Source organism: Mustela lutreola, chromosome 2, assembly GCF_030435805.1.
Source record: "Mustela lutreola isolate mMusLut2 chromosome 2, mMusLut2.pri, whole genome shotgun sequence".
In the NCBI taxonomy this organism is placed as follows: Eukaryota; Metazoa; Chordata; class Mammalia; order Carnivora; family Mustelidae; genus Mustela; species Mustela lutreola.
The window spans coordinates 7,478,830-7,505,830 of record NC_081291.1 but is presented as its reverse complement, the minus strand read 5'-3'; the positions used below and the strand labels follow the sequence as shown (position 1 = coordinate 7,505,830).

General features: G+C 57.6%; 4 protein-coding genes, 1 long non-coding RNA gene and 2 other non-coding genes across 13 annotated transcripts; 2 read left to right on the top strand and 5 right to left on the bottom strand.

The window, feature by feature from the left end:
• Positions 1–1,567: 1,567 nt before the first annotated feature.
• EIF3G (eukaryotic translation initiation factor 3 subunit G) lies at positions 1,568–5,792 on the top strand. Its single transcript, XM_059159917.1, has 11 exons — positions 1,568–1,669; positions 1,808–1,854; positions 2,355–2,438; positions 2,537–2,625; positions 2,763–2,822; positions 3,679–3,783; positions 3,876–4,065; positions 4,852–4,959; positions 5,057–5,193; positions 5,280–5,386; positions 5,664–5,792. The coding sequence occupies exons 1-11, from the start codon at positions 1,650–1,652 to the stop codon at positions 5,677–5,679; spliced, it is 963 nt and encodes a 320-aa protein (XP_059015900.1). The 5' UTR covers positions 1,568–1,649; the 3' UTR covers positions 5,680–5,792.
• Positions 5,788–13,320, bottom strand: P2RY11 (purinergic receptor P2Y11). 5 transcript variants are annotated; one of them, XM_059159916.1, is made up of 13 exons: positions 13,218–13,320; positions 12,959–13,129; positions 12,163–12,264; positions 11,922–11,972; positions 11,645–11,815; positions 10,413–10,489; positions 10,115–10,222; positions 9,893–10,016; positions 9,717–9,795; positions 9,477–9,606; positions 9,234–9,400; positions 9,070–9,150; positions 5,788–7,154 (listed from the first exon to the last, which is right to left on the bottom strand). In XM_059159916.1, exons 1-13 carry the CDS (start codon positions 13,233–13,235, stop codon positions 6,067–6,069), a joined length of 2,367 nt encoding a protein of 788 aa, XP_059015899.1. In that variant the 5' UTR covers positions 13,236–13,320; the 3' UTR covers positions 5,788–6,066. The 5 variants fall into 5 exon arrangements, with proteins under 5 accessions (XP_059015899.1, XP_059015897.1, XP_059015896.1 ...); XM_059159914.1 differs by lacking the exons at positions 9,070–9,150; positions 9,234–9,400; positions 9,477–9,606; ... (7 more) ...; positions 12,959–13,129; positions 13,218–13,320 and adding exons at positions 7,444–7,584; positions 8,817–8,925; XM_059159913.1 differs by lacking the exons at positions 9,070–9,150; positions 9,234–9,400; positions 9,477–9,606; ... (7 more) ...; positions 12,959–13,129; positions 13,218–13,320 and adding exons at positions 7,444–7,584; positions 8,083–8,375.
• On the bottom strand, positions 10,305–10,384 carry LOC131826275 (small nucleolar RNA U105B). Its single transcript, XR_009351524.1, has one exon. It is a non-coding gene; the product is annotated as a small nucleolar RNA U105B (small nucleolar RNA).
• On the bottom strand, positions 12,032–12,117 carry LOC131826273 (small nucleolar RNA SNORD105). Its single transcript, XR_009351522.1, has one exon. It is a non-coding gene; the product is annotated as a small nucleolar RNA SNORD105 (small nucleolar RNA).
• Positions 13,321–14,383: 1,063 nt separating the features above from the next.
• On the top strand, positions 14,384–22,150 carry ANGPTL6 (angiopoietin like 6). 2 transcript variants are annotated; one of them, XM_059159908.1, is made up of 7 exons: positions 14,384–14,496; positions 15,609–15,693; positions 18,444–19,026; positions 19,714–19,891; positions 20,425–20,612; positions 20,694–20,964; positions 21,718–22,150. In XM_059159908.1, the coding sequence occupies exons 3-7, from the start codon at positions 18,451–18,453 to the stop codon at positions 21,906–21,908; spliced, it is 1,404 nt and encodes a 467-aa protein (XP_059015891.1). In that variant the 5' UTR covers positions 14,384–14,496; positions 15,609–15,693; positions 18,444–18,450; the 3' UTR covers positions 21,909–22,150. The 2 variants fall into 2 exon arrangements, with proteins under 2 accessions (XP_059015891.1, XP_059015890.1); XM_059159907.1 differs by lacking the exons at positions 14,384–14,496; positions 15,609–15,693 and having other exon boundaries at positions 18,211–19,026.
• LOC131823500 (uncharacterized) lies at positions 17,382–18,295 on the bottom strand. Its single transcript, XR_009350588.1, has 2 exons — positions 18,155–18,295; positions 17,382–17,711 (listed from the first exon to the last, which is right to left on the bottom strand). It is a non-coding gene; the product is annotated as an uncharacterized LOC131823500 (long non-coding RNA).
• On the bottom strand, positions 21,666–26,662 carry SHFL (shiftless antiviral inhibitor of ribosomal frameshifting). 2 transcript variants are annotated; one of them, XM_059159909.1, is made up of 8 exons: positions 26,343–26,651; positions 25,753–25,876; positions 25,508–25,557; positions 24,118–24,156; positions 23,794–23,943; positions 23,271–23,374; positions 22,970–23,124; positions 21,666–22,413 (listed from the first exon to the last, which is right to left on the bottom strand). In XM_059159909.1, exons 1-8 carry the CDS (start codon positions 26,361–26,363, stop codon positions 22,184–22,186), a joined length of 873 nt encoding a protein of 290 aa, XP_059015892.1. In that variant the 5' UTR covers positions 26,364–26,651; the 3' UTR covers positions 21,666–22,183. The 2 variants fall into 2 exon arrangements, with proteins under 2 accessions (XP_059015892.1, XP_059015893.1); XM_059159910.1 differs by lacking the exon at positions 22,970–23,124 and having other exon boundaries at positions 26,343–26,662.
• Positions 26,663–27,001: the final 339 nt, after the last annotated feature.

The following is a 27,001-nucleotide window of genomic DNA, read 5'->3' as shown; positions in this document are numbered from 1 at the left end:
CCTTTGTACAAACTTTGTATTTTCGTTCTTACTGCCAAAACGCTCTTCTTTGCTCATTTTCCCAGGCTCCTTTCTCATCTGCTAATTCATTTCTTACCATTCTACCCTCTACAGGCTTCCAGAACAATCTTTCTCACAAGAAAATGTGGTCGCAGTGGGTCACCATTCAAAAGATGTCCGTGACCTCAGCCATACAACCTACAGGATAAAGAGCTACACTCCTTAGCTTGGTTTAAAAAGCCCTTTATGATTCAGTTCCCACCTTGCCCCAAATGCCCATTAATGGAGCACTTAGTATGGGAAGACCATGCCCGGCGCATAGATGCTGGGCACCCAAGAGGCAAACAAAGCAGGGAAATGTCTGCTTTCTGCAGATGACCTCCTACACAGGGTTTCTCAACCTTTTTACGTTATCGCCCCTCTAAAGGAAAAAAGTGTGATTAACTTTCAATGTAATTAATTTTTTTCTTTTTTAAAAATATTTTTATTTATTTATTTGACAGAGTGAGAGAGTGGAGAAGTAGGCAGAGAGGCAGGCAGAGAGAGAGGGAGAATCAGGCTCTCTGCTGAGGAGGGAGCCCGATGTGGGACTCGATCCCAGGACCCTGAGATCATGACCTGAGCTGAAGGCAGAGGCTTTAACCCATTGAGCTACCCAGGCACCCCTGTAATTTAATTTCAACCTAATTAATTCAAATTTCTCCCTGACGATATAAATTAAATATGTAGGAGTAAGATTTTGGAGGGTCACAAGCCATGGTAATATCCAAGGTGTTTTGCTACCCAAGAATTCGTTCTGGCCTCCTTGCGAGCCAAGTGTGTTCCTCTGAGAATAATACTCTTTAAAAAAAAAAAAAAAAAAGATTTTATTTATTTATTTGACAGGATGAGAGAGATCACAAGTAGGCAGAGAGGCGGCAGAGAGGGAGGGGGAAGCAGGCTCCCTGCTGAGTAGAGAACCCAACATAGAGCTCAATCCCAGGACCCTGAGATCATGACCTGAGCCCAAGGCAGAGACTTAACCCACTGAGCCACCCAGGCGCCCCGAGATTAATACTCTTAAGGGAGAGCTGGACAATAAGTAAGTGGAAAAGATTCTATCAGAGAGGGGTGCCTGGGTGGCTCAGTCGGTTAATTGCAGTTGGCTGGGATTGAGTCCCATGCGGGACTCCCTGCTCAGGGGGGAGCCGGCTCCTCTCTCGTCCTCTGCCTGCTCCTCCTTTTCCCTCTGCCTGCCTCTCCCCCTGCTTGTGCTCTCTCCCTCTGTCTGTCAAGTAAATAAATAAAACCTTAAAAAAAAAAGGAAAACTCTTCCCAGACTAGGAAGACCAGCCTTGATTTATTCAGCTGCAAAACGAAAATGATAATATCCTCCTCGCAGCGCCTGGCATACAGCAAACTCTCAATAAGTGAGCTTTATTGTTACTAGTACATTTTAAATTTTTCTAAAAGGTAAATGGAATTGAGGCTCTGTTCAGCCTGAGCGCCAGCGCCCAGCCGCCCCCCCCAGCCGGCACCTCCACCTCCGTCCGCAGGGGGCGCTGTGGGCGCTGGTGACGGGCTGCTCTAGGCGGCGGCACAGGAAGTCTCATCCTCCCCTCACTTCCGCTCTCTGGCCCGGGCTTGTGCTGCGTGGGAAAGGTTGGGAAATGCCGACTGGAGATTTTGAGTGAGTCGGGGATCGCGGGGCGGACCCTGGGGGGTGGTTTGGGGGTCCTGGGGGAGTATCGTGGGGCTTGGTGCGTCGGGCCGGCGGGGGCCTGGCCTCGCTGACTCAGCCTTCCCCTCCGCAAACTTGTCTTTGCAGTTCGAAGCCCAGCTGGGCCGACCAGGTGGAGGAGGAGGGCGAGGACGGTGAGTATGCCGGGTCGTCCCAGGTCACCGCAGCCAGGTCCCCAGGCCGGTCACTGCCGCCTGCTCCAACCCTGGCACCTCCGTCCGATCCCACATCCCTCTTCTCGGCCACCCTCTGCCGCGCGCTGTCCTCCCTCCGGGCCCACCTGTCGCCGATTCCAGATAGTCTCTGGCCAGTCCCTCCTCCTCGCATGCCACCGCCCAGTGCTCAGACCTGCTCCGGGGAGGAAGTAGTAACAGCCTGCCTCCTGCCTTTATACTGGCGCCGGCTATCTTTATGGGCTGCCCCTCCAGTGGCTTTCATCCTTGCCACTGCTCGAGGTTACCACGGCTCCACGTCCTGGCACGGCTATCCCAGGGCACTTCTTTGCCAGTCCTCAGCCCTTGGTCCCGCCCTCCTCGGCCCCTGATGTGGACATCATCCCAAAGGTCCCTTCATTTTTAGCTCGGGAGCTCCCACTCCTCCAGCTCAGCCCTCCTCCCCACACTCCCTTTCCTAGACAAATGTGTCACCAGCGAGCTCCTTAAGGGGATCCCTCTGGCCACTGGCGACACCAGCCCAGAACCGGAGTTACTGCCGGGAGGTGAGTGATGACATCTGCTCCACTGGGGGCTGCCTCTTCTCAGCGGCATTCCCTCCTGGTCCCCAGCGCTCCGTTCCCTCACCTCTTCTCTCTCCCAGCTCCACTGCCGCCTCCCAAGGAGGTCATCAATGGAAACATCAAGACAGTGACAGAGTACAAGATAGATGAGGATGGCAAGAAGTTCAAGGTGAGGCTGGGGGAAGAGGTGGGTGCCCCTGGGCTTGGGGGCATTTGGGCCGGGAGGGGAGGGCGTGCGGGTTGGGTTGGTTGGCCCCAAGACCCCTGAGACAGAGAAAGTCCCAAGCTCTCCCCTCTCATCCACAGATTGTCCGCACATTCAGAATTGAGACGCGGAAGGCCTCAAAGGCTGTCGCAAGGAGAAAGGTGAGACCCTTCTCCCCTTGTCTTGGGGGCTGTCCCAGAGCTGACTCAGAGGAATTAGGAATCCTTTTTCTGATACCTTTAGTTTTAGACGTGGGGTTTAGCTCTTTGCCCCTATGGTGTTGGAGCAGAACTGAGGTCAAGGGGTGTTTGTGCTCTGTTGGGGGTACTGAGAAGTCCAGGGTGCAGAAGGTGGGTGGGCTTAGATTCTTAACTCCTTTCGGCCCGTTTACGAAGAGGAACAGAGGCAAGCCCTCCTCATGTGGTCATAGCAGCTCCCATTTAACTGGGTTGTGTGCTTAGGAAGAAATGATAGTCATAAATTTTCTGTTCACTTCCTCTGTGCCAGACTGCGGTGCCAAGCGCTTTGTAGGAAGTGTTCTCTCCTCCATCCCCCTCGCTGTCCTGGGAGGTGGGGAGCATTTGTGGTCCTCACTTTATAGAGGAGGAAGCTGAGGCTTAGGTTGTTTAGCTGATGGCCCTCACAGTCTGGGTGACCTCTGTGCACCCCTGGACATGACTTCCTTGTGGGAGCTGGCCCACCTACTGTCACGGGCCCCCCAGGAATGATGAACTGTGGGGCTGTTTCCCCCTGGGCCTTCGTTCTCTCTTCTGGAACTTGGGGCCAAAACCTCTCCCTGCCTCCTGAGCTGGTATGAAGCAAGGAGCTGGCATATGCTAGGAGTGGGACCCACTAGGAAACAGGAACTGTCATTGTCACACAATGGGGGGCTTTTCAGGAGGGTGAAGAATGTGGTTCAAGGGCCAGGCACCCTGAAGGAGGCTACTGTAGGTCTGGGGTGCCAGTGGAGGGGGTCCCACTTGTCCTTACCTGTCCCCCATCCTGCCCTGAGCTCAGAACTGGAAGAAGTTTGGGAACTCAGAGTTTGACCCACCAGGGCCCAATGTGGCCACCACTACGGTCAGCGACGATGTATCCATGACGTTCATCACGAGCAAAGAGGTGAGTGGGGCAACAGGGCAGGCCTGGTGGCCATGATGGTGGTGGCTGGGGTGTGGCAGCCTCGCTCTGACCCCCATTGATTGCTCGGCCAGGATCTGAACTGCCAGGAAGAGGAGGACCCAATGAACAAACTCAAGGGCCAGAAGATCGTGTCCTGCCGCATCTGCAAGGGCGACCACTGGACGACCCGCTGCCCCTACAAGGACACGCTGGGGCCCATGCAGAAGGAGTTGGCTGAGCAGCTGGGCCTGTCCACCGGGGAGAAGGAGAAGCTGCCTGGAGGTGCCTGGGCCTGGGATGCGGCTTGGCAGGCTGTGGGGTGGGCAGAGTCACGTGCACCCCTGGGAGAGACCTTGGTCTTGTGATGTGACTGGGGCTGTCCCCGTTGGGAAGTTGTCGTCTCTCACTTCAGCACCAGCACTATAGGTCCGTGGCTGTGACCTGTGTTTGTGTGAGAGAGACCGGTTGGGCTGGTGCTGTGACTGCTGGTAGTGTCACCCATCATTCCTTGTTGGGGTCTGGTGGACCATTCCTTTGCATGCCCGTTTGTCTTCACCGCGTGCACTTGAGACTTGCCAGGTGTGATTGTGCTGCAGGCTATGACCAGACTTGAGCGCGCTGTGTCCATCTGCCACGGGTGTGCCCACACATCCGTTCACATGGATGTGTGTGTGTGTTGGGGAGGGGCGGCAGGTATGTGTGTGCACCCGTGCAGACTGACGCGTGACTGGGATCCAAGTCTTTTGGTGTGGTTTGCTGATAGTGGGTGAGTTTGGACGGTTCTACACTGTGACTAGGTGTGCAGCCTGTCGTCTGTCCCTGCAGTGTTCTCGTGTGTCGTGAAGCCGAGCAGACCACAGTCCTGTGTTGCCTTGGAACTCCTGTGGGTTCTTGCTCTGACTTTCTGGATGTGATCTTCATGTCACTGCCACCAGCGGGCCTTGGGACCACCAGGTGTCGGTGGCTTGATAGATGGTGCCGGGGCTGGCTCAGGGTCACAGCATCCTGGGGGGACGTGTGCCTCCTCTGTGCTAGGGTGAGGCTTGACCCGGCTGCTTTGGTCTCCAGAGCTGGAGCCTGTGCAGGCTGCCCAGAACAAGACAGGGAAGTACGTGCCGCCGAGCCTGCGGGATGGGGCCAGCCGCCGCGGGGAGTCCATGCAGCCCAACCGCAGAGGTGAGTGGCAGGTGGCCCCTCTTAGTCTCGTGACTATCCTTCGTTCAGGGCCTGGTTAGGGCTGTCCTCTACAAGTTGTTGTCCCTTGCCTATCTAGCCGACGACAATGCCACTATCCGTGTCACCAACCTGTCAGAGGACACTCGTGAGACTGACCTCCAGGAGCTCTTCCGGCCCTTTGGGTCCATCTCTCGCATCTACTTGGCAAAGGACAAGACCACTGGCCAGTCCAAGGTGGGCTGGTGGCCATGGGGGTTGTGGAAGGGGTCACCTGTCCTGGTTGTTCCCTGAGCGCCCCTGACTCCATACCCCTCCCCCAGGGCTTTGCCTTCATCAGCTTCCACCGCCGTGAGGATGCTGCACGAGCCATTGCTGGGGTGTCTGGCTTTGGATACGACCACCTCATCCTCAACGTTGAGTGGGCCAAGTAAGACTTCTGCCACACCCCCGCCTCCCCCTACCTTTCCCAGCCAATACTTGGGTTGACTGTGGGTCCCACCTAGTCCCTAGGCCTGTTCTGAGCTACGGGTTTACTGTCCTTTCCTTCTCAAGGGACCCACTGCTCATCTGACTGTGTCGTACCCCCCCCACCCCCGCCCCACTGTCATGGAGGCCCCACGTGTGTGTGGCAAGGGGTCTTGGAATTCCCTTCAGGGCCTGGAGCCCTCCCACTCGCTGTCCTCACCTCCGGTCTCTCTCTCTAGGCCATCAACCAACTAAGCCAGTTGCCACCTTTGCTGCTGCTTCTCGGCCCTGGCCCCAGAACCTCATGGCCCTAGAAGGTAGCCCCCGAGAGCCCGGGGCTCCCGGCAATAAAAAGGCTCCAGTTGTGATATTCTGTCTCGTTTATTCACCGCTGTCACCTGCTCTGTGGCTAGCAGGGCCAACCCTTCCTAAGATCAGTGCTGTAGGCAGAAATCTCCCACTCTGGCTTGAGCACTTGCTGGTCCCCCGCAGCGGGTCTTTCTGTAGGGGAGGAAGCAGTGGTTTGGGGTGGCTCGGGGCTGGGGGCCTCCCAGGCTCTCGGCTCCCATTCTGCTGCTAGTCTCAGTGCCTTGTGGTGAGAAGGTGGCAGCTCAAAATAGGTCATGGGCCAAGCTCAGAGGATTAGGGCCCCAAGGTGTGGGGAGTGGCTGTGGTCTTGAGGGGCAGGACTTGGCCAGAGCTCCCAGCATCCTCCTCCGGGGTTCGGCTCCCCGTGCAGCTGAGGCAGCTCTGGGGGCAGCAGCCCAGGCTGGGTGCCACGGCCATGTAGAGCAGTGGGTGGAGGCAGATGGCCAAGGGCATGAGGCCCCGCGTGACCTGGTGGCTCACGTAGGTCCTCCAGTCCAGTGCTGCCTGGGCCTCAGCCTCGTTGGCGAAGGTCGGGCAGCGGGCCCTCCAGCGCTGCCGCGCGTGCACGTTGAGCACCTGTGTGATGTAGTAGGGCACATAGGAGCAGGCATAGAGGGCCAGGCCGCTGGTCACCAGCACCACCACGCGCAGCTTCTCGGCCGCTGTCATGCCGTGGCTGCGCAGCACTGCCCGCCCGAGGGCTCCGTAGGCTGCCAGAGTGAGCAGCAGGGGCAGGCCACAGCCCAGCACTGCCAGCGCCATGCTGTAGGCTGCGTAGGCCTCCAGGTGGAGGTCCCCTGCCGTCCCCATGCACCTGGTGCAGGCCATGGGCTGGGCCACTGTGCAGCTGCCTACCTCCAGTGGCCGCTTCAGGTGGGAGAAGCCGAGCGTCGGCGCAGCCAGCAGGGCTGCCAGGGCCCAGCCTGCGGCACTGACCGCCCAGGCGTGCTTGGGCCGCAAGCTGCTGCGGGCGAAGAAGGGGTGGACGATGCCCAGGTAGCGGTTCAGGCTGATGCAGGCGAGGAAGAGGACACTGCCCAGCAGGTTGCAGGTGAAGAGGAAGCGCTCCAGGCGGCAGGCCAGCTCCCCGTATTGCCAGTTTTTGGGCGGGTAGAAGTAAGCGGCCAGCGGGAGCAGTGTCAGGGCGTAGAGCAGATCACTGATGGCCAGCTGGGCTGAAAAGACCACGGCGGGGTGCCACGGGCGCTGCTCCCGTGTGCTGAAGCGGTAGAGGGCCAGGCCGTTGCTGGCCACGGCCACCAGGAACTCACCCACCAGCAGGGGCCACAGAAAGTTTTCCTGGAAGCCGCTGAGAACAAGATCAATGGCAGCTGAGAAGTTGGCTGGGCAGGGCCGCGCACCTGTGGGCAGATGGGGTCCCCCTGTGAGCACTGTCCCTCCTGGTGTGGCTCTCGCTGCCTCTGCCCTGTACCTCGTCATGTAAGCCCCCTAGGGACATGCTTTCTCAGTCCTTTCCCTGCCCAGGAGCCACCTGCCAGTTTACAGAGGAAACGCGCCCAGAAGTTCAGAAGCCAAAGTCCTCTCCTTTGATAGTGACTAAGCTTGCTCTGGGTCCTAAATCCTCAAGAAGGGGCGTGGTCACTGCCTTTGAAGGACACGTGTAAGCCAGGAGCTATAACTCAGACCCACCAGACTGGGGGGGCGCCCCAGTGCCTCCTCTAAGACTTGGTGCATCAGCAGGTCTCACTGCCGCCATCTTCAGAATGTGGCTCAGCCTCCCAGCTCCTGACCTCATCCTGACCCATTCTCCCCACAGCCTCCTGAGGGTGCCTGTGGACACGCGGGGCAGGTCACATTCCTCTGCTCAGCGCCCTCTTAGCTTCCTCCTCACCGGCAGGAAAACGCAGTGCTCGCTTCTTCCACTGAAGGGCCCCAGGAGCAAAGGCTCCCTCTCCGCAGCCTGCTCTCTCAGGCTCTCGGGGACTCACTCCTGACAGTCCTTCCCACACCACCTTTCAGGCTCTTCTGTAAGGCATATTCCACCTCAGGGCCTTTGCATGGAGTCTCTTTGCCTGACTCACCAGCCCCCACTTATCTCACCAGCCCCCACTTATCTCCAGGTCTCTAACCCCAAGAGGCCCCTTCTGACTCTAACGTTGTGAAGGCATCGTGTCCCCTGGATTTCTGTAAAGCCCATACGTCCACCTGACCACTGTTAAGGAAGCCCCAGAACATCTCCTGAGGTCAGGGAGTGCCCTGCCCCTGGCTTCCCGGTGCCCAGAACAAGGCCTGGGACTCTGGTGCAGGGAAGGATTCTCTTCCACATACCAACTCTGCATCAGGATTGGGCAAACAGCCAGTTCCTGGTCTCTCTAGCCGACTCCGTGCCCCTGGCTCCGTGCTCGATGCATGCACCCCTCCCTTGCCCGACTGCTGGCCCAGCCACATTTCTGCCTCCCGGTCCAATCTCTGCTCCGGGAGGAAGTCCCTGTCCAGACGTGATTGACTCAGCTCCCTCCACCTCCTAGGAGCTAGCCACCCCCACCCTCCATCCTGGGCTGAGGCGCCAGCGGGCAAGACCCAGGATCTCTGCTGGGCTCAACCAACCCAGCAGTGTCTGCTCCTCACCTGAGGTGGTGGCAGCCATGGCCTGCATGCCGGCTGCCCTCGCTGTGCTAGTCCCCAGTCCAAGTTAGCAGCGCTGCGGCTGGCCCCTCCCTTCCCTACAGCTCCACCCACGGCCGGTTCCAGTCCTTCCACCACCCCCTGGTTTCCTTCCTCTTCACACCCTGCCCTCCAGAGCGGGCCCCTTAACAAGCAAGTAATCCTGGGGGTGCTGGGGGTAGTGGGGCGGGGGGAGGCGGTGAGAGGCCCATCAGCTTCACTTGTGCAAGCGGCCCCGCACTCCCGCTGCTCAGCATGGGGGAAAAGAATGCAGGTTTGGGGCAGAATCCCATCCAATTCCCAGACTCCTGGCCGTGACCCCTTGGTTTTATACACAGAACTCCCAAGTTTCTCCATTGCAAATGCAGACTCAGACTTATGGGAAATGAGTCATTTACCACAGTGGGAGGTTGGGGAAATGGTTCCTTTATGAAAGGAAACCCAGGGCTACACCAGCCCAAGGCAGAGTCTTGTGGGCCCCAATTTGGGGCATTCCATCTGGTGCTCCAGTTTGGCCTCAGACCACTTTCTTAGGTGGCCGTGCTTGGCCTCGCCTGCGGTCCCAGGCAGCTCCTCTGCGTCCCAGCTTGGTCTGGCCCCGCTGGGGCCTGCTGCCCTTGGCCTTTGGAGGCCTAGAGTCAGTGCCTTGACCAGGCCTCCGCTCCTTTCCTTGCTGCTTCTTGCCTGGGGGCCCAGCAGGCCGTCTTCGTTTGGCTGCCTCTGGGAACATGTCTGTGGGAAGAAAACAGCGTCAAGGCCACCACAGCACAGGGACAAGCCTAAGGTGCCCAGCTGTGGCGACCCCAGCCACATACCCTCATCGGGCTCCTCTCCCACTGCCTGGCGGAAATACTCGGCTTCGTCCTCCTCTTCCTCTGGCTGGCCAGCCCCCTCTGACTCTGGGGGGACACCAGGGTCCTCAGCATCACTATCCCCATCGGCCCCTGCTCGTGCCCGCTTCATGCCCGCCAGGCTCTTCTTCCTGCAAAGGGGTGGCACTGAGGGTGGCAACCTGCACCTGGGACCCTGCCCCCCCAGCACAGCCCACTGCCACACACTTGTGTGCCTCCCGCTGCTCCCGCTTGCGCTGGACGTTCTGGGCCTGCTGGTCCTGCCTCTGGGCCTTGAGCCGCAACTTTTCTTCCTTGGCTGCCAGAATGGCCTGTAGCTCCTCCTCGGTCTTGTGCACTGGGCAGGAAGAGACAGGTCACCATGATCCAAGTGTGTCTGGTGCACCCCGTGACCCACCTCGGAGGGCCTCAGACTCCCAGCCCCATGGTCGCCAGCCCCGTTCTCACCGAAACTGTGGAACAGCACGTTCCCCTCCCCCACACCCTCCTGGATTTTGATGAGCTGCAGTGTCATCCGAGGCCCGATCTGGAGAGACAAGGGGGAAGAGCAGTTCTCCCTCAGGGCTAGGGGCTGCCAGTGAAGTTACCTCTGCCCCTAGGCCTGCCCTGGGGCCGGGCCTCACCTCAGTGAGCCTCACAGCACTCTGCTGGGCCCGCATGTTGCCCCGGCCTGCCACTGCCTGGGGCAGCTCTGTAATGTTGTGCTCGCCATCAGGCTCCGCCTCGCTCTCCGACAGCCCAGCGCCCCTGTGCAAAGGACAAGCCAAAGTCAGCAGGGGACGGCAGGCCCCTGGGACAGCAGGTCCCCAGGACTGAAGTGATCTCCCACCCAGCGCCCTCCTCACGTGGCCAACAGCTCGCTGATGTCCTGCAGACGGCTCATGTTAGGGAATTTCTCCTGTAGAAGCTTCTTCATCCCACGACTTGCGCCCACAGGAACGACTTTGATGCTACTGCAGGAGCCAGGGTGTGAGAAGGGGGGGGAGCCAGGAGTCAAGAGACTGACTGGAGGTCAGCTCCACCCGCCTACCCTTTCCACAGTGCGTCAGAGCGTTTACTTTGAGACTGAGCAATCACAGCGCCTCAGCCGCAGCGTGGTCATCAGCCGCACGTGAGGCCCCGCCCACCCCTCGCAGTACTCACTAATGACGGAAATCCAGCTCCTGGGAGTCGGGATTGTAATTGATGAGAAGGCAGCGCTTGATGGTGTTTAGGTTCACCTGGTGGGAGGGGGAGGGCACATGGAACCACGTGAACCACCCACAGGCTTCCCTGTATGGTCCATCAAGCCCAGGCCACGGCCACTCCAGAAATCCCCAGCAAGGGTGCATGGGGTGCTGCTAGCGCTGAGGGCCCTAACGGACTGGCTGGGCTGCTGGCTTGAAATCCTGGTTCTGAGGCCCACTTAAGCTGTGCACACCAGACTCCCTGATGATCAGCATCTAACAGCCCAATCTGAAACCTGCTGGTACCAGACATTAGGAGCTGGAGCCCTGGAACCAAATAAGTTAAAAAATCCAGTCCTGGGGTGCCTGGGTGTCCAAACGTCTGCCTCTGGCTCAGGGCATGATCCCAGGCTCCCTGTTCAGTGGGGAGCCTGCTTCTCCCTCTCCCTTTGCCCCTCCCCCAACTCCTACTCTCTCTGTTAAATAAATTTTAAAAATCTTATTTAAGGGGAGCCTAGGTGGCTCAGTGGGTTAACCTTCTGTCTTCGGCTCAGGTCACGATCTCAGGGTCCTGGGTTCGAGTCCCGCATCAAGCTCTCTGCTCAGCAGGAAGCCTGTTTCCTCCTCTCTCTCTGCCTGCCTCTCTATTTGCAATCGCTGTAAAATAAATACTTTTTAAAAATCGTATTTAAAAAAGAGGGCATTCACTTTTTTTTTTTTTTTTAAAGATTTTATTTATTTATTTGACAAAGAAAAACATCACAAGTAGGCAGAGAAAGGGGAACGCAGGCTCCTTGCCAAGCAGAGAGCCAGATGCAGGACTCGATCCCAGGACCCTGAGATTATGACCTGAGCCGAAGGCAGAGGCTTAACCCACTGAGCCACCCAGGCGCCCCTCAAACTATTTTTCTATTTTAAGATGGAGTCACAACACCTACCACACTGCTCAGCCCAACACTCAATACACATCCGAGAAATAAAGGATGGTCAGCATCATTTTCCATCTTCCGGACAGTAAGGCAGCTCATGAGGGAGCCTCTTACCCCGGTGTCACAGAACACAAGGGTGAGACTGGACCTCAGGACCTGGATCTCTCAGCCTCAATGCTGGGAGGTGAGGACTGAGCGAAAACCCTAGAGCCTATGTGTGGTACCTACTGTACTGTCTGCCCATCCACTCTTACCTGCCACCACACCAGGATCCGCTCACCTTGTGCACATTGATGGAGGGGAACAGGTTCTGGAACATGGTGGCCATGAGCTTCACGTGCATGCCATGGGGACCGAAACTGTTGAGGACCAGGAGGGGCGGGTGGGCAAACTGTTGTTCGTGCATGCGGTGCCGGCGCAAGGAGGAGACGACGTCTCGCACTAACGTGTACTGCAGGACAGGGCGAAGAGTGGGTGCCTGCCGACCACATGCGGCTGGCACCACCCCAAACCCATCCTCTACCCAACATGGCCCTCCTACCACCTCCAAACCTTACCTTGTTGATCCGGAAGGTCAAGGTGGGGCCTCCCGGGAGCCGCATCAGCTTCTACAGAAAAAACACTTGGTGAGAGTCGAGGCGTTCAGCTAGGGAGCAGGGAGTGGAAACCTCTGCTTAACTCTTCAGAGCGTTTACTTTGAAGCCAGAATCATGGCATCTCAGAGGCGTATGGGTTCATCATGAGAGTTGGGGGAGGCACAGGGCAGGGAGAAGATGAGGGCTGTGGGTATTAACTCACAAAGTAGATGTTGGTCTCCGTTTTACTCAAGATCAGGAAGTGTGTGACCCCAAGAGGCCCAGCCACTGCCACACAATCCTTCAGAGTGTTTTTCTTTCGTATCTGAGAATTGCAAAAACAAATTGGAAGCATCATAAATCTCTCTTCTGGAGCAAAGACTGGAAGCTGAAGCGGTTATACCCTTCCTTGCATTTAATTTTTCCGAGAAAGAGAAGAAAGGAGTGGAATGCGCTCGACCTCTATAACTAATCAGACTTATTTTTTTTTTTTTTTTAAAGATTTATTTATTTATTTGACAGACAGAGATCACAAGTAGGCAGAGAGGCAGACAGAGAGAGAGGAGGAAGCAGGCTCCCTGCTGAGCAGGGAGCCCGACGCGGGGCTCGATCTCAGGACCCCGGGATCACGACCTGAGCCGAAAGCAGAGGCTTTAACCCACGGAGCCACCCAGGCGCCCCTCTATAACTAATCAGACTTAAATTCGTCCCTTGTATACCGCCCAGTCCGCAGATGATCCAACTGGGCCGTGCGACGTTAACTTCCCCAGACCTTTTAAGAGAGGCCGTTTCCATCCGAGACCCTAAACCACCAGCCTTAGGCATTCAGGCAAGCCCCAGCTGAGCGCGTTCATCCGCTGCCCCACACATCCCTGAGTGGCTGAGACGATGCTCCCTCCCCACAGAGCTCCCTTTCTCCACCCGAGACTGAAGCCACGCGGGGTTCCGCGGTTGAAGCCACCTCCGCAGCCGCGAAGACCGGGCCCGTGGCTGATATAGGCGGGGTGGGTGGTGCAGACCTGCAGGCGGGTGGCGGTCAGGGGCTCCATGACCCTACGCAGATCCAGGCTGAGCTGCCGGACGCCGCGGCCTGCGCGACCCCGCGCGAACACGAACGAGTGTGGCTGCGCGGCGTAGGCCTCGAGGTTGCGGAGCTGCGCCTGGGCGCGCGCACGCTTCTGGTGCCGGGACTGCGGGGGTGAAAGGCGAGCGGTCAACGCCACGGCCGCCGGGGGGACCCCGCAAGCCCCACCCGCTCCCCCGGCCGCAGCGTCTCACCCGCCCCGACTGCCCCATGCCGCCAACTCCTCCAGCAGGATCCTTCTGCCTTGTGCTTCCGGCGCTGCGCCGCTTACTTCCGCCGCCGGCTTGGTGATCACGTGGGGGCGGCACGCGCGACGCAGACGGGCATGCGCACCAGGTAGCAGCAGGCAGGAATCCGCGGAGGGGTTGCTAGGGAGACACCCGGTGCTTGTTTCTACGGAAACCGGGCGGGGCTAGTGTCTCGGGGAAGCGGCTTGGGCTGCGGGGAAATGAACCCTGGGTTCGAATCCTTCCTCGGCCCATTTACACCAGCTGGGTGAATTTGAGAGCCAGTTTATCCACTCCAAGGCTCCCTCAAGTGTCCTAAAGTGAGGATGGTGATCACTTCTCCTCTGACCCATTTAAAAAGATGATGTATGCACAATGCTTGGCACGCCAGCACCAGGCCCTTGGGGAACAACCAGAGAAATGGGTAGAGCGTGACAGTTAGACATGTGGGCCTCAGCTCCTGAGGACCAGCTGTCTTCCCCAGAGGCCCTGTCTGTGGCTAAGAGATGGAAACTCCACATCACCTTCTGGAAACTTAGGGCAAGGCGGGAGCTTTGTGAATAACTCACCTCCTCCTGGTTTCCGCTCAAAGCCCCAGTCTTGGCCTCAGGCCTCTGGCTTCTACCCCAGAACCTTGGGGTGGGGGAAAGGGACGCCCCCAACGGCTCTTTCCCTGCCCCATTGGTTTCCTTCCCCCATAAACTTCCCCTCCCTCAGCTGTCTCCCCTCCCCCATTTGCTTCCCCTATCCTGGTTCTCCTCCCCAATTCTTTCCCCTCTTCTCTTCTGTCTTTCCCTTCCCACCCCTTCTTCCTAACTCTGCCTCTGCCCCAGCTTTGTCTCTGCCATTAGTTGTCTCTCATTGCCTTCAAGTTTTGATCTCTCCTGTCTCTATTCCCTTTTCTCTCTTCACACCCCTCTTCCTGACTCCCCCAGTCTCTGTCCATCCCCCCCATGACTCTCTCCTCCTCTGTCTCTTGGACTCTCTCTCCCTTCTGTCAGTCCCTCTCTATGACTTATGAGGTTTCTTCTCTGCCGCCAATGGAGGAAGCTGGAGGGGACTGCGGGTGGGGGGCCATGGGGCCCAGTGTGGGGGGGCCCCAGCCCAGGCCTGGAGCCCAGCCTGGCAGCCTCTCTCAGATCTGGGACGACCATTTCCTCTTTCAGCCCGGGAGTCCACTCGGGTTACGAGTTCGGGACGGTAGGAACTGGGCGAAGAGGACTGCTTCCTGAGACTGTGTCTGCAGGTCGGTGAGGCCTTTGTGCAGGTGGGAGACCCTAGTCCAGGCTCTGGGGGGCTATATGTGAGTCTCTTTGTACCTCTGAGAAATGACTGCATGCTTACTTTTGCCTGTTTTGTCCCTGCATGATTTGGCCTGAGGATGTGACGCTGTGTGTGGGAGACCAATGGGAACATGTTCACTGTGGCGGGCAGGTGGGCGGGTGCCAGGGGTTCACTGTACACCTAGTTAGCACCTCTGTGCTTGCCAGCCTGAGACCCTGTGTGCCTGGGTGTGTATGTGTTTGACACAGAACAGATGTACTCCACCCACAGGGGATTTTCCTTTATGTCGTGGTGTGTGTGTGTGTGTGTGTTTGTGACTATATTTTGGACACACAGTTGCTGCTGGAATCTGTGCTGTGTTTCCAGGTGTGTCTTGGTATGTGCCCATGCCAGGCAAATCCGCAGACACACACACACACACACACACACACACAGATTCCATCTGTCTGTCTTGTGGCTCTGTGCAGGGGTCCCCATGTCTCGTTGGATATCCGTGTGTCTTTGTGTCTGCACTGTTACAGGCGCCTGGGTGTGTGTGAGGGTTGTGGTTATTCGTGTGTGAATGCTGGAGCCAAGTTACTGAGTCCCATCATTCTCCAGCTGTGTGGCTGCAGACAAGTCACTCACCCTCTTGCACACTCAGTTTTCCCTGTTGTAAAATGCGCCTGCCTACAGAAGAGACCAGCGCTGGTTTTGGAAGACTGAGATTAAAGGTGTGGAGTTGAGAGTCGTGTCTGATGCAGCAGGTGCTGCTGATCTGATGTCTGCTGTCGTCGTCTTTCTCTGTGGCGTGTGCGTGTCGGAGGTTGGAATCCCGCTAGCCTCCTGGGGCCTGCAGCCTCCCACGCTCTGTGCTCTGCTGTGGGGGAACGTCCGGAATGCTGACCTGTGTTATCAGGCTCTGGTGGCCCGGGCAGGGGGATCTGGCAGTTCTGCCTCGGTTCTCATGAGGGAAATGCTAAATATTTACACTTGGAACTCCCGGGCTCAGCACCACAGCTCTCATCCCAGGCTCTGGGCCGACCAGCCTCCTCCCTCCTGCTCCTCCACCAGCCTCTCCCCTTCCTCACTTAGGCGCTCCTGTTGCACCCTCAGCTGCTCCTGGGTCTCCTTGTGCCTGCTTCGAGCCTTGCCAGACGCAGGGTCTTGGTCCTGAGAGGTGAGAGGGCAGAGGGCAGGAGGGCAGGTGGAGGCTGATTTTGTCTGTTGGGAGACCTGGGCTTCCTTAGGTCTCCCGCTTACCCCGGGGTTGAGATCCTGGAAGGCAGGATTTGCAATCTGGCTCCAAGAGGGGTGGTCCATCCCTGTTGTGGGGGGCCTGGTGTCTTCAAGGAGGGGGCAAGGAGAGCTCCTGTTTGGTGTGCGACTGTGAGGGTGAGGAAGCCTTTCTCCAGCTCAAAACCCTCTGGGGTTCCCACCTCATTCAGGGAAAAAGCCCAGGTCCTCTTGAGGCCCACAAAGCCCTGCCGATTCTGCCCCGTTCCCTCCCTGCCCTCACCTCCTCCTGCTCTACCCCTTGCTTACTCTGTTCCAGTCTTACAGGCCTCCCTGGTGTTCCTTGGGCACATCAAGCAAGGTCCTAGCTCGGGGCCTTTGCACTTGCTGTCCCTCTGCCAGGAATGTTCTTACCCTTCTCTCTTTCAACCGGTCTTTCCTCAAGTGGCATCTTCTTCCTTTTTTATTTTTTCCTTTTAAGATTATTTATTTATTTATTTGACAGACAGAGACCACAAGTAGGCAGAGCAGCGGGCAGAGAGAGAGAGAGAGAGAGAGAGGAGGAAGCAGGCTCCGTCCTAAGCAGAGAGCATGATGCGGGGCTCGATCCCAGGACCGTGGGATCATGACCTGAGCCGAAGGCAGAGGCTTTAATCCACTGAGCCACCCAGGCACCCCTCAAGTGGCATACTCTTAGTGAGTCCTGACCCCGTTTAAAATGGGCCCTCATCCGGGGACTCCCACCCCCTTCCTTGAGTGTTCTCCTAAACACTTATCACCCTCTGCCCTACCCCCCATCTGCCTTCCCCACGGCGATGTTGGTAGGCATTTTTGTGTGTGTCTGTATTGGTCATGGCTGTGTTCCCAATGCCTGGAATAGCTCTCAGCACACAGTAGGCATTAAAGGAGTGCTTGGTCAATGTGTGAACAAGGCAATGTGTGTGACAATGAAGACCCCAGGGCACGAGCCTGTGTGACTGCCAGGATGTCTGGCTTTGGACATAGTGGGACTTGGGAAATAAGGGGGTGATGTGTGGACACCTGTGACATGTTCTGAGTGTGGGCAAGTGCATGCAGGAGGCACTGTATGTCTTAGTCTGAGAGGCTGTAGGAAAGTGAATCCCAAGAATGAAGGCCACGGGGGCGAGGCTAGGAGGCCTCCGTGCATGCCCTCAAGGGAAGATACTTACAGGAGCTCCCCGATGTGAGCCAGGGAACACGTGGGAGGATGTAGCTGACCTGGGGCTTGTGGGTGCCGAGGGGTGTGTAGGTGGCACAAGGCATGGGACAAAACCCAGACTCAGCCTCTGAGAGCTGATGTTTTGGTGGAGGAATTCAGATCATAAACAATGGCAAACGAATGAGGCAATTTCAGAGTGACAAATGCTGAAATGAAAAAGTTGGGACCGTGACAGGGAGTGCCCAGGAGGAGCAGTGCTAAATGGGGTTGTCGGGGAGGGCTTCTGAGGAGGGGACATGTGAGCTAAGACCCAAATAAGTTAAGAGGGGGAGCCATGTGAAAATTCTAGGAAGAATGTTCTAGAGTGAGGAAATAGCAAAGGCCCTGAAGCAGGACCATCCTTGGTGTGTTTCAGAAGCAGCAAGGAGGTCAGTGTGCCTGGAACAGAGTGAGTGAGGGGTGAGTGGGAGGGAGAAGAGGGCGGGGACCGGATAGGAAGAGAGTGCAGGGCTTGTGGGGCACAGGACTTTTGCTCTGAGTGAGCTGGGGACCACGAGGGGTTCTAGGAAAGGGAGACACATGGCCTGACTCTGGCAGCTGTGGGAGAAACAGACCAGAGGTTGATGACAGACAACTGGAGGCCTGGGGGGCAGCTGCTATAAGGAAATCCAGATGGGAGTCTTGAGCTGGGATCATGTTGGAGGGTGATGACTGTGCGGGACGTGGAGGAATTCAGGGCCTAAACAGAAGAGCTGACAGGCCTGGCTGATAGGTTGGATCTGCTGTGAAGAGAGAGACAGGGATGATTCTGGGGTTTTGGTCTGAGGACGTGGGAGATGGGGTGTCTGCTACTAGTCTGAGTTAGTGAGACTTAACCTCTCACCCCACCTCACCTCCTCCCACCCATTCTCCCTCTGCTTCTGCTCCCAGCCTCCCAGGAACAGTCTAACCTCAGGGCCTTTGCATTAGCTGTTCCCCCTGGCAGGGATGCTCTTCATCCTCAGACATCCTCATTACTTTCTCCCTCATTTCCTCCAGGTGTTTGTTCAAATGTCACCTCCTCCAGGAGGTCTTCCCTCCTTTCAAACTGCCGGGGCCAGATCCCCACATCTCTCCACTATTTACTGCTATCTTAGCACCATCTAATACACTGTATTAATTCCTATAGTTTATTGACCTTGTTTTTTGCCCAAGAGGGCAAGACTTTTTGTGTTTTGTTCCCTACCGTATTCCTTAGAACGGAGGCTGGCACACAGCAAGCGCTCAGTCAACGCTTGTTGAATGAACGCACGACATGCTGTCCCGCAGGGCGCCTGGAACTCAATGGAGAGCCGGGGGTGGGATCCCATTTGGGCATTTCAAGCCAGGTGGCGGGTGGGGGGGTGCGGAGGAGCTCGGCGGGGAGACGAGCCTGCGTGGACCTGGAGCAAAGCAGGTTCGGCCCAGCCGGAGAGCTGGGGGCCCAAGCTAGGCTCCGGGGGCTGCCCTCCTTTCCGTTCGTCCTCTGCCTGCAGGTCTGCCATGTCGGCGCCTCCGCTGCGCACGCTGCAGCTGCTGCTCCTGCTGGGTGCGACGTGGGCGCGGGCAGGCGCCCCGCGCTGCACCTACACCTTCGTGCTGCCCCAGCAGAAGTTCACGGGCGCCGTGTGCTGGAGCGGGCCGTCCGCCGCGCGCCCGGCCGCGGAGGCAGTGAACGCCAGCGAGGTGGCGGCGCTGCGCATGCGCGTGGGCCGCCACGAGGAATTGCTGCGCGAACTTCAGCGACTGGCCGCGGCCGACGGCGCCGTGGCGGGAGAGGTGCGCGCGCTCCGCAAAGAGAGCCGCGGCCTGAGCGCGCGCCTGGGCCAGTTGCGCGCGCAGCTGCAGCACGAGGCGGGGCCGGGGGCGGGGCCAGGCCCGGGGGCGGAGCCCGCTGCGCTGCTGGCGCTGCTTGGGGAGCGCGTGCTCAACGTGTCAGCAGAGGCGCAGCGCGCCGCCGCCCGCTTCCATCAGCTGGATGTCAAGTTCCGGGAGCTGGCGCAGCTGGTCACCCAGCAGAGTGGCCTCATCGCCCGCCTGGAGCGCCTGTGCCCGGGAGGCCCGGGCGGGCAGCAGCAGGTAACCTCTAAGCTCGCCAGGAGTCGTAGCCACTTCCTGTGTGCAACATTTGTAAGACGGGGCTCCTGCGACCCCACGCGCGATCTCTGATCCGCAGCTTTGAAATCCGAAAAGCTCCCCAAATCGAATTCCGACCTCTCTTCCCACAACTCATTTGGGTCAGAACGCGACTGTGGCCACTTAATATCATTATTTATCCACTTACTATAGATATTCGTAGAGTCTGTAATCAAGCATATTATTAGGTAAAGACTAAAGACCCATGTTATGGAGGTGTTATGCGATTAGACGTCTGTCCTGTGTTACTCTTTCTAAATGCTACCATACTATTGTTAATTCTGGAACATGGCTGGTCCCAATTTTCAGTAAGATTGTTGCTCTGTGACAACCCACACCTTACAGGGCTGTTGGGAGGATTCCAGGTTAATACTCATTATTGGAGGTACTCAACTCATTATCTCTACTTTGCAGAAAAGGAGCATCAGAGGCACAGATCAGTTCAGCTGTGAATTTAGGCCCAGCTCTACTCTTGAAAGCTAGAGTTAGGCTTTGGGGAGTATCAGTTCTAGGGCTGGGACATGCCCCTGCCTGATCTCCCACCTATCTGGGTGTTGGGGGATTTAGGGCCCCAGTATCTTTTCAACTGAAGGCTACTGCAGTCACATCTGAGTCTCTTGGTCATCCCAGGTCCTGCCGCCACCCCTGGTGCCTGTGGTTCCTGTCAGTCTGGTGGGTGGCACTAACGACACCAGCAGAAGGCTAGACCCAGCTCCAGAGCCCCAGAGAGACCAGACCCTGAGACAGCAGGGCCCCTTGGCCTCTCTCATGCCCGCAGGGCACCCTGCTGTCCCCACCAAACCAACAGGTAAGATGAGGGCAGGGCTGTTGAGGGTGTGAGGAGCTAGGGGATTCCAGTGCAGTGGATAGAGGGAAATAGGAGCCAGAATTTTAGTGGCCGATTTCTCTCATGGTAAGGAGACCAGAGGAAACGATGCTTTTATTCTGGTGATGGAACAAGGAGCTATGACTCTCATTCTGATAAAGACCAAAATTCTTACTGTGGTACGAAAACAGGGAAGGAGGTACTCTTCCTCTGATGAGAGGACAGGGAATTAGGACTGCCCATTGGTGAGCATTTAAGCTAGTTCTGAGTGTCATGTTCAGGATTTCTATTCTAGTGAGACTGTAGAACCAGGATTTAAGTACCTCAGGCTCCGTATTTGCTCTAGTGAGAAAAGAACTCAGGTAAGGAAATGGATATTGGGGCTTTTATTTTGGTCAGGGAATGGAAGAGGCAGGACTGCTATTCTGGTGAGGGGATGAGGTAAGAATCAGGACTCATCCCAATAAGGGGTTGGTTGGTCCGGGCACTGCCTTCCCCGATCTCTGTACCCACAGGTCCGTGGCAGGATTGTGCAGAGGCCCACCAGGCGGGCCACAGGCAGAGTGGCGTGTATGAGCTGCGACTGGGCCGGCATGTAGTGTCAGTCTGGTGTGAGCAACAGCTGGAGGGCGGAGGCTGGACGGTGATCCAAAGGCGGCAAGACGGCTCTGTCAATTTCTTCACCACGTGGCAGCACTACAAGGTGGGCGCAGGCAGGTAGGGGGAGGGCTGGGCAGAGGGCGGGGGACCTCTTCCTGACCTTCTGACTTCCCTATCCTGCCAGGTGGGCTTTGGGCAGCCTGATGGGGAATACTGGCTGGGCCTGGAACCTGTGCATCAGCTGACCAGCCGTGGGGACCACGAGTTGCTGGTGCTCCTGGAGGATTGGGGAGGGCGTGGGGCACGAGCCCGTTATGATGGTTTCTCCTTGGAGCCTGAGAGTGACCACTATCGCCTTCGGCTTGGCCAGTACTATGGAGATGCTGGAGACTCTCTTTCCTGGCATAATGACAAGCCTTTCAGCACCGTGGATAGGGACCGAGACTCCTATTCTGGTAAGGAGAGCTCTTATTCTGGTGGGGAGTGGGGACCCGGAGGTGGGACTCCTAGGGAGGAAATGAATGAAAAGTGGGGTGAAACTTCCCTCTGATAAGGATCAGGATAAGCAGGAGAACAGAGAGTACTTTTATTCTGGTGAGGGGATGGAAAGCCTAGATTCCTTCTTTGATGAGGCAAATTCTTTCCTAATAAGAGTCAAGATTCCTGTTCTGGTGAAAGGCAGGGAGTAAGAGCTAGAAATCTTATTCTAGAAAGGAAGTAGTTGATTTTTTTCCCCTCAATAAAGGTAGAGCTCCTGGTTTCCAGAAAAGGGTGGAAAAGTGTAACTTGTGCTTTGGTAGGGTGATAGGGAAGGAATTAAAGATATTACTCTAGGGGCGCCTGGGTGGCTCAGTGGGTTAAAGCCTCTGCTTTAGGCTCAGGTCATGGTCCCAGGGTCCTGGGATCGAGCCCCGCATTGGGCTCTCTGCTCAGTGGGGAGCCTGCTTCCTCCTCTCTCTCTGCCTGCCTCTCTGCCTGCTTGTGATCTCTGTCTATCAAATAAATAAAATCTTTAAAAAAAAAAAGATATTACTCTAAAAAAGAAAATGGGGGCCAGGGTTCTTGCTTTGGGGAGGAGAGAGAGGACCTCAGGTTTGTACTCAGTAAGAGTGAGGAAGGCCAGGGGACACCTGACAGAAGCCTTGCACTAGTGAGGTAGTGGAAGAAGCTTTTATTTTGGTGACAGGATATGCGGTTTCTCTCCTCAGGTAACTGTGCCCTGTACCAGCGAGGAGGCTGGTGGTACCATGCCTGTGCCCACTCGAACCTCAATGGCGTGTGGCACCGCGGTGGCCATTACCGCAGCCGCTACCAAGATGGTGTCTACTGGGCTGAGTTTCGTGGTGGGGCTTACTCTCTCAAGAAGGCTGCCATGCTGATCCGGCCCCTGAGGCTGTGACCATCTGTCCATCCGTCCTCTGGGTCCCAGGGAATGTTTGTCAGCAGGAGCCCACGTTGTCCTGGCCACACCTGCTTTGTGACTTGGCGTGGGCCACATCCCATAGCCCACCCTGGAGTGGATTTGCTCCCCCAGCCCTGAAAATGGGACCCAGGAATCCCCCTGCCCATCTCTCAGACCCAAATGGCTCCCCGAGGGCGTTTAGATCTCATATTTTATAACAACACAAAATCTCCACCGAGTGTGTCTGGTTTGCATCTGCCCCTCGCCTGGGGTCACTCCCTAGGCCCACCCTCCCCCCCGTCGTCGTCGCCGTCTTCCTGCTCCTCCTTTAGGTCCTCCAGGATGAGGTTGTCCAGGTCTTCTTGGAGGCCCCCCTGGCTCAGGCAGGTGGCCACCGTGGAACCACTGCTGATGTGGGGGTTGCTGGGGTGCAGGACTTTGGGTAGGTGGTTCTGCTTCCGGCTCTTGGGGTGCGCGCAGGACGTCCCAGGCATGTGGGGCTCTGGGGAGGGAAAGGTTCTGAGGCCATGGAGCCTGAGGCCACCCAAGAGTTTGGGGGGCAAAGGGGCCATAGCCATGGGGCGCTCAGGAGGGGGAGGGGCCTGGGCCAGAGCCACAGGAAACTCAGAAATGAAAGTCACAGGTATTGAAGCCACAACAGACCCAGGGACATGGGCATTACCTGAGACTACAGGACACAAAACGGGAACCAAGAACACAGACCACAGGGGCAGAGGCTGAGGTCATGAACAGGGTGAAACCACTGAGCCTCAATTAAGACCACAGAATGTGGCTGATGGCTATTAGGAGGATCAGGGTCTTGGGTGGCCTGGTGTTGGGAGGCCACGGAGAAGGGGGGTGGCCATGGAAGATGTGAAAGGAGGGGCCGATGCCATGGGATGCGCTAAGTGGCTCTGGGAACGGAGGCCTTAGGAGGCACATGGAAGAAGCAGGCAGGCACCTTGGTACTAAGGCCCCAGAGGTGGATGTCCCAGGAGTCAAGGTCAAGTAGACTGCCCTGAGTGGAGGGAGGTTATGGGGACATGCTGGACCCTCACCTCGCCGGTTGTAGCAATCGGCAGCCGAGCAGGAGTGGGTGTGGGTGCTGCGGCGATCCGAGTCCCGGTCCCAGCGCGGAGGGAGGATCCGTGTTGGATACACGGGGAAGCCGCACCCATAGCAGGGGGATGAGGACCCCATTTGTGCCCAGCCCCTGGGGGGGTGGCAGGCAGGGTCATTTGGGTCTAAAGGTAAGGCCGGGGGCAGGGTGGGACCAGGGCAGGGCTGGTGGCGGGTGTGTGTGGGGGGTGTGTGCAGGGAGGGGTGGAGGTGGGGTTGGGTGGGGGTCAGCACCCTCACCGGAAGTTGTGCCGACACCTCGGGCAGTGGAACTCAGCCACACCCCACATCTTGTCACCGGGCACGGGCTCATAGCGCTTTCGACACTTCCTGCACCGGGACACCTGGGCATGTAGAGTGGGGAGCAGGCTCTTGTCAGAGAGGCGCCCCTGGAACTTGATACTGGCCGCAGTGGGAATAGGTACCCCATGGAAACTGAAAAATGCTACAAATCTGGGGTTCTCCCCCCACCTCCCTGCACTAGCTGGGCTACTAAGCATTTACCAGAAGCACACCACTGATCAGGGGTTCCAAATCCAGACCTGAAATTGTGGTTTTGGGGTCAGGTTTGATTTCGGTGGCAGCTGTCAAAACTGTGGAGCCAGAGGTCAGGCTCTGTGGTAGGGGTGGAGCTGGAGGGCCGGAGGGATGGGATCTGAGATGGAGGCCGAGCTCCAAGATTGTGGGTGAGGGATTGGGCTCTTGGGGTTGTTACTCTCAAGTCAGAAGTATGGGTACCGAGAAGGGGGGATTGGATCATCACCTCCTTCCGCTGTGGTACGCGCCGCCACCAAACGTGGTCACAGGAGGAGCAGGCGAATTGCCGATCCACGGCGGGAATGAGGTCTTCCTGGGCTCGCTGGAACATGCGGAGGTTGGCTTCCGTCAGGGGCAGGAGGGAGGTCGCCACAGCCTGCAGGATGGGGACAAAAGGGAGGTCACGCCTCACTGTGAACCTAAACACACATCAGCCCTCTTCCCTCTATATACATGTCTCCCTCTCCTCAGGCACGGATGCCCTCCACTCTCCCCGCCTGTGGATGTCCTCCTCCACTCTACCTACTGCTGTCCCATACCCGGGACTCACCTGGATGTCCTGGTCCTGCTTCATGTCCTCCGGTGGGTCCTGGGTGGAGACATCAGGGGCAGCAAATGGGGACGCAGCTTGGACCTCTTTTTACCATTATTTGTTGGGGCAGAGTGGCCAGGTGCTGGCCCCATAAGAGTAGGGAATCCCTAACTCGGGAGGAGCTTAGAGAAGGTCAGGTGCCTGACTTCAGTTATCCTCATAGTCGCCTTGAGTGGGGACACACCTACCACCCCCACTGCTGAGATAAAGAAACAGAGGCTCTGAGCTGCGAGAGGGGTTGCCTGAGATCACCCTGAGTGCGCATGGCCCAGCAGGCCCGGACCCCATGCTCCACACTTGGTGGCGCTGTGACCCGTCGCCTTTTGAGTCCATGCGGCTCTAGGCTAAGTGCTTGGGCTCTGGATTCAGAGAGATGCAGGTTCCAATCCTGACTCCAGCGTTTCCAGCTGTGGGAGTGGAGCCAAACCACTAATGAGGGGCATCTCAGAGCGCCATGGCTGACGTTCCAACTGCCACCTGCTTGCTGTGTGAACCTGGCAAGTGACGCCATCACTCTCCATCTCGGTTCCGTCATCTGTAGCACGGACGTGATAACGGGACCGTCTCAGTGGGTCAGTATGGGGATGAAATCAAGAAAACCCTACTGCAGGGGGAGCGCTCACTTTCCTATTATCATTTTCTTTTTATTTGAAGTAGGCTTCATGCCCAATGTGGGGCTTGAACTCGTGACCCTGAGAAAGAGTCCGCATACTCCCCTCCCCCGCACCGAGCCAGCCAGGTGCCCCTCTCATTATTTTTATCATACCCTTTACATGAGTAAATGTAAAGAATACAATACGTACCTTATTATACTCTAACACCTAGGGGGGTGCTTTCAGGCAACCAAAGTCATTTAAGGGGTAAAGGAGCCACATTGCACCTGTGCCTCAAAGCCTTTCATTCATTCATTCATTCATTCATTCATTCATCACATGGTGTCCTCTGCCCCTCTCTCCTCCCCCATTTCTGTGTATCCTAGCCTGTCCGCCTGCTGCTCATTCTGTTGCCTCTTCCAGGAAGACCCTTTCCAACCACCTCACTTTCCAGGATCACTATTCCTCACACCCCTTCCAGAAAGCATTTTCTGACCTCCAGGGTCCTCTACAATGACACTAATCCTGATTTGCTTCACTGCCTAGTTTCGTCTCTCTCTCCCACTCAATGCCATCACCATGTAATGAGCGCCTAGTTTGCACACTCCCTGGTTGGACCTGTGGCTGGAAAGCTAAGTCTATGTGGATCATGAACTGGGGACTGGTGGTGCACAGAAGGGGCTCATGGATACGCCAGGTTCCTTCGGTTCCCCCTCCTCAGATACCCCATCCTTTGGGGGGGGGGGACAGTTTACCTGGGCATCCAGGTCATTACTCAGTTCCTGTCCATCTTGCTGCTTTACCCCTGGTGGCAAGAGTAAGTGTAAGTAAAAGGTCCTTGAAGGATCTTGTGGGAGTTTCAGGGTCCCCCAGGGGCCCAGTACAGACCCTTCTCAGAAGATCATCTCAGCGCCTCTTCCTACCCTTAAACCAGATCACACCTCTCTTGCGCGCTCCCAGCTCCCAACCCCTACCAGGTCCGGGACCCCAACCGGCTCACCGTACACGATGGAGCGCCCCACTCCCGTGTGGTCGCTGGCAAATCTCCTCATCAGAGTCCCCGCCTTCCTGGAGGATACCTTCCCATGAAACTTCTCCCGGAGGCGCCGGACGCTTTTCTCCAGCTTGGGGGGGCAAAGGGGGGTCCCGATCGCGTAAGGAGAGGAGCGACTGACCCTCCTCCATCTCTAGGCATCCTTCTTCCAGCCTGAACTTGACCCTCGGTTTTGGTCTCCCCCCCCACCCCCGCCATCCCTCTACGGCATTTCCTGGAAAAAGCCAAAGTCCCCACAGGGCACTGGGGGAGGGAGCGGACTGGGGCCAGCGTCCCAGGATAAGGGAGGAGGCTGGCCAGGTAACCCCTAGCCTCTCACCCTTGACCCTGCAGCCCCCGCTTTTCCTTGAGGAGGCCTCATCTCACCCGGGGGATGTGGCGGTCATTCTTTCCGGGGGAGGGGGGACGAGTGCCAGCCAGGCGGTAGGTCTGGGCTTCGGATAGAGTCCCCAGAAACTGCGAAGCCCCCTCCGCGCCCCCGGCCCCTCCTCGGCGCCTCTCGCGAGCCCCCCGGCCCAGCCGTAGCCATCTCCTACCTCCACACCTTCTTGAGACATGGTGGCGCCGGCGCAGGTTCCCGCGAGGGTCCGCACTGCGCGCTCGGAGCCCCCCTACCTGGGCGCGCCCGCGGGTCCAGCAGCCGCGCAGGGCAGGGGGCGGGGCCTCCGGACGGCCCCGCCCTTCCTCCCCGGCCCCCTCTTTCGCTTTCGATTACTGGGGGTGACGGGGTAGACGGGGCGCTCAGGCTCCTCCCCGGCTCCGCCTCTGCTCTTGCGCCCCAGACCCGGGCGGGCGCCAGGGGTCTGCACCCTGCGGCGGAGCGCGCGGACCTCGGGCGGTGGAGGCGGCGCGGCCTCTGCAATCGGTCACATGTCCCCACGCTGCGCGGGGTCCGCGTCTTCACGTCCCTCGTGGGGGCGGGGCCGCATCGGAAGGCCGCCGCGAATCTCCGTGCCCCCTTCAGCTCTCGTTCCCCCCACTTCATCGCTCGCTCTCCTCCCCTCCCTCAGGAATGAGGACCTGGGCCCCGTGCTCGCTCGCTCTGAGTCTCTTAAACGGGGCCGTGTCTTCTTTCCGAACCTCAGTTTACTCCTCTGTAAAATGGGGATGATACAGTGGCTACGTCTTGGTTGTGTGTGTCTGCCAGGATTCGAGACCCGGGGTAGAGCGCGTAGTAGCACCTGGGGTAGGCGAA

What these genes read in the sequence shown, in the direction of transcription:
- EIF3G (XM_059159917.1), top strand. Translation starts at nt 1,650, where the DNA reads ATGCCGACTGGAGATTTTGA. An exon ending in GAAGGAGAAGCTGCCTGGAG is followed by an intron (nt 4,066 to 4,851) that starts GTGCCTGGGCCT and finishes TTTGGTCTCCAG; the next exon opens with AGCTGGAGCCTGTGCAGGCT. An exon ending in AGACCACTGGCCAGTCCAAG is followed by an intron (nt 5,194 to 5,279) that starts GTGGGCTGGTGG and finishes CCCCTCCCCCAG; the next exon opens with GGCTTTGCCTTCATCAGCTT.
- P2RY11 (XM_059159916.1), bottom strand. An exon ending in GAGCTGGATTTCCGTCATTA is followed by an intron (nt 10,223 to 10,412) that starts GTGAGTACTGCG and finishes TGGCTCCTGCAG; the next exon opens with TAGCATCAAAGTCGTTCCTG. An exon ending in GTGCTGTGAGGCTCACTGAG is followed by an intron (nt 9,796 to 9,892) that starts GTGAGGCCCGGC and finishes TTGTCTCTCCAG; the next exon opens with ATCGGGCCTCGGATGACACT.
- ANGPTL6 (XM_059159907.1), top strand. Translation starts at nt 18,211, where the DNA reads ATGAACGCACGACATGCTGTCCCGCAGGGCGCCTGGAACTCAATGGAG. An exon ending in GCCCGGGCGGGCAGCAGCAG is followed by an intron (nt 19,027 to 19,713) that starts GTAACCTCTAAG and finishes TGGTCATCCCAG; the next exon opens with GTCCTGCCGCCACCCCTGGT. An exon ending in CCACGTGGCAGCACTACAAG is followed by an intron (nt 20,613 to 20,693) that starts GTGGGCGCAGGC and finishes CTATCCTGCCAG; the next exon opens with GTGGGCTTTGGGCAGCCTGA.
- SHFL (XM_059159909.1), bottom strand. Translation starts at nt 26,363, where the DNA reads ATGTCTCAAGAAGGTGTGGAG. An exon ending in AGGTGTCGGCACAACTTCCG is followed by an intron (nt 23,125 to 23,270) that starts GTGAGGGTGCTG and finishes CCACCCCCCCAG; the next exon opens with GGGCTGGGCACAAATGGGGT. An exon ending in CGATTGCTACAACCGGCGAG is followed by an intron (nt 22,414 to 22,969) that starts GTGAGGGTCCAG and finishes TTCCCTCCCCAG; the next exon opens with AGCCCCACATGCCTGGGACG.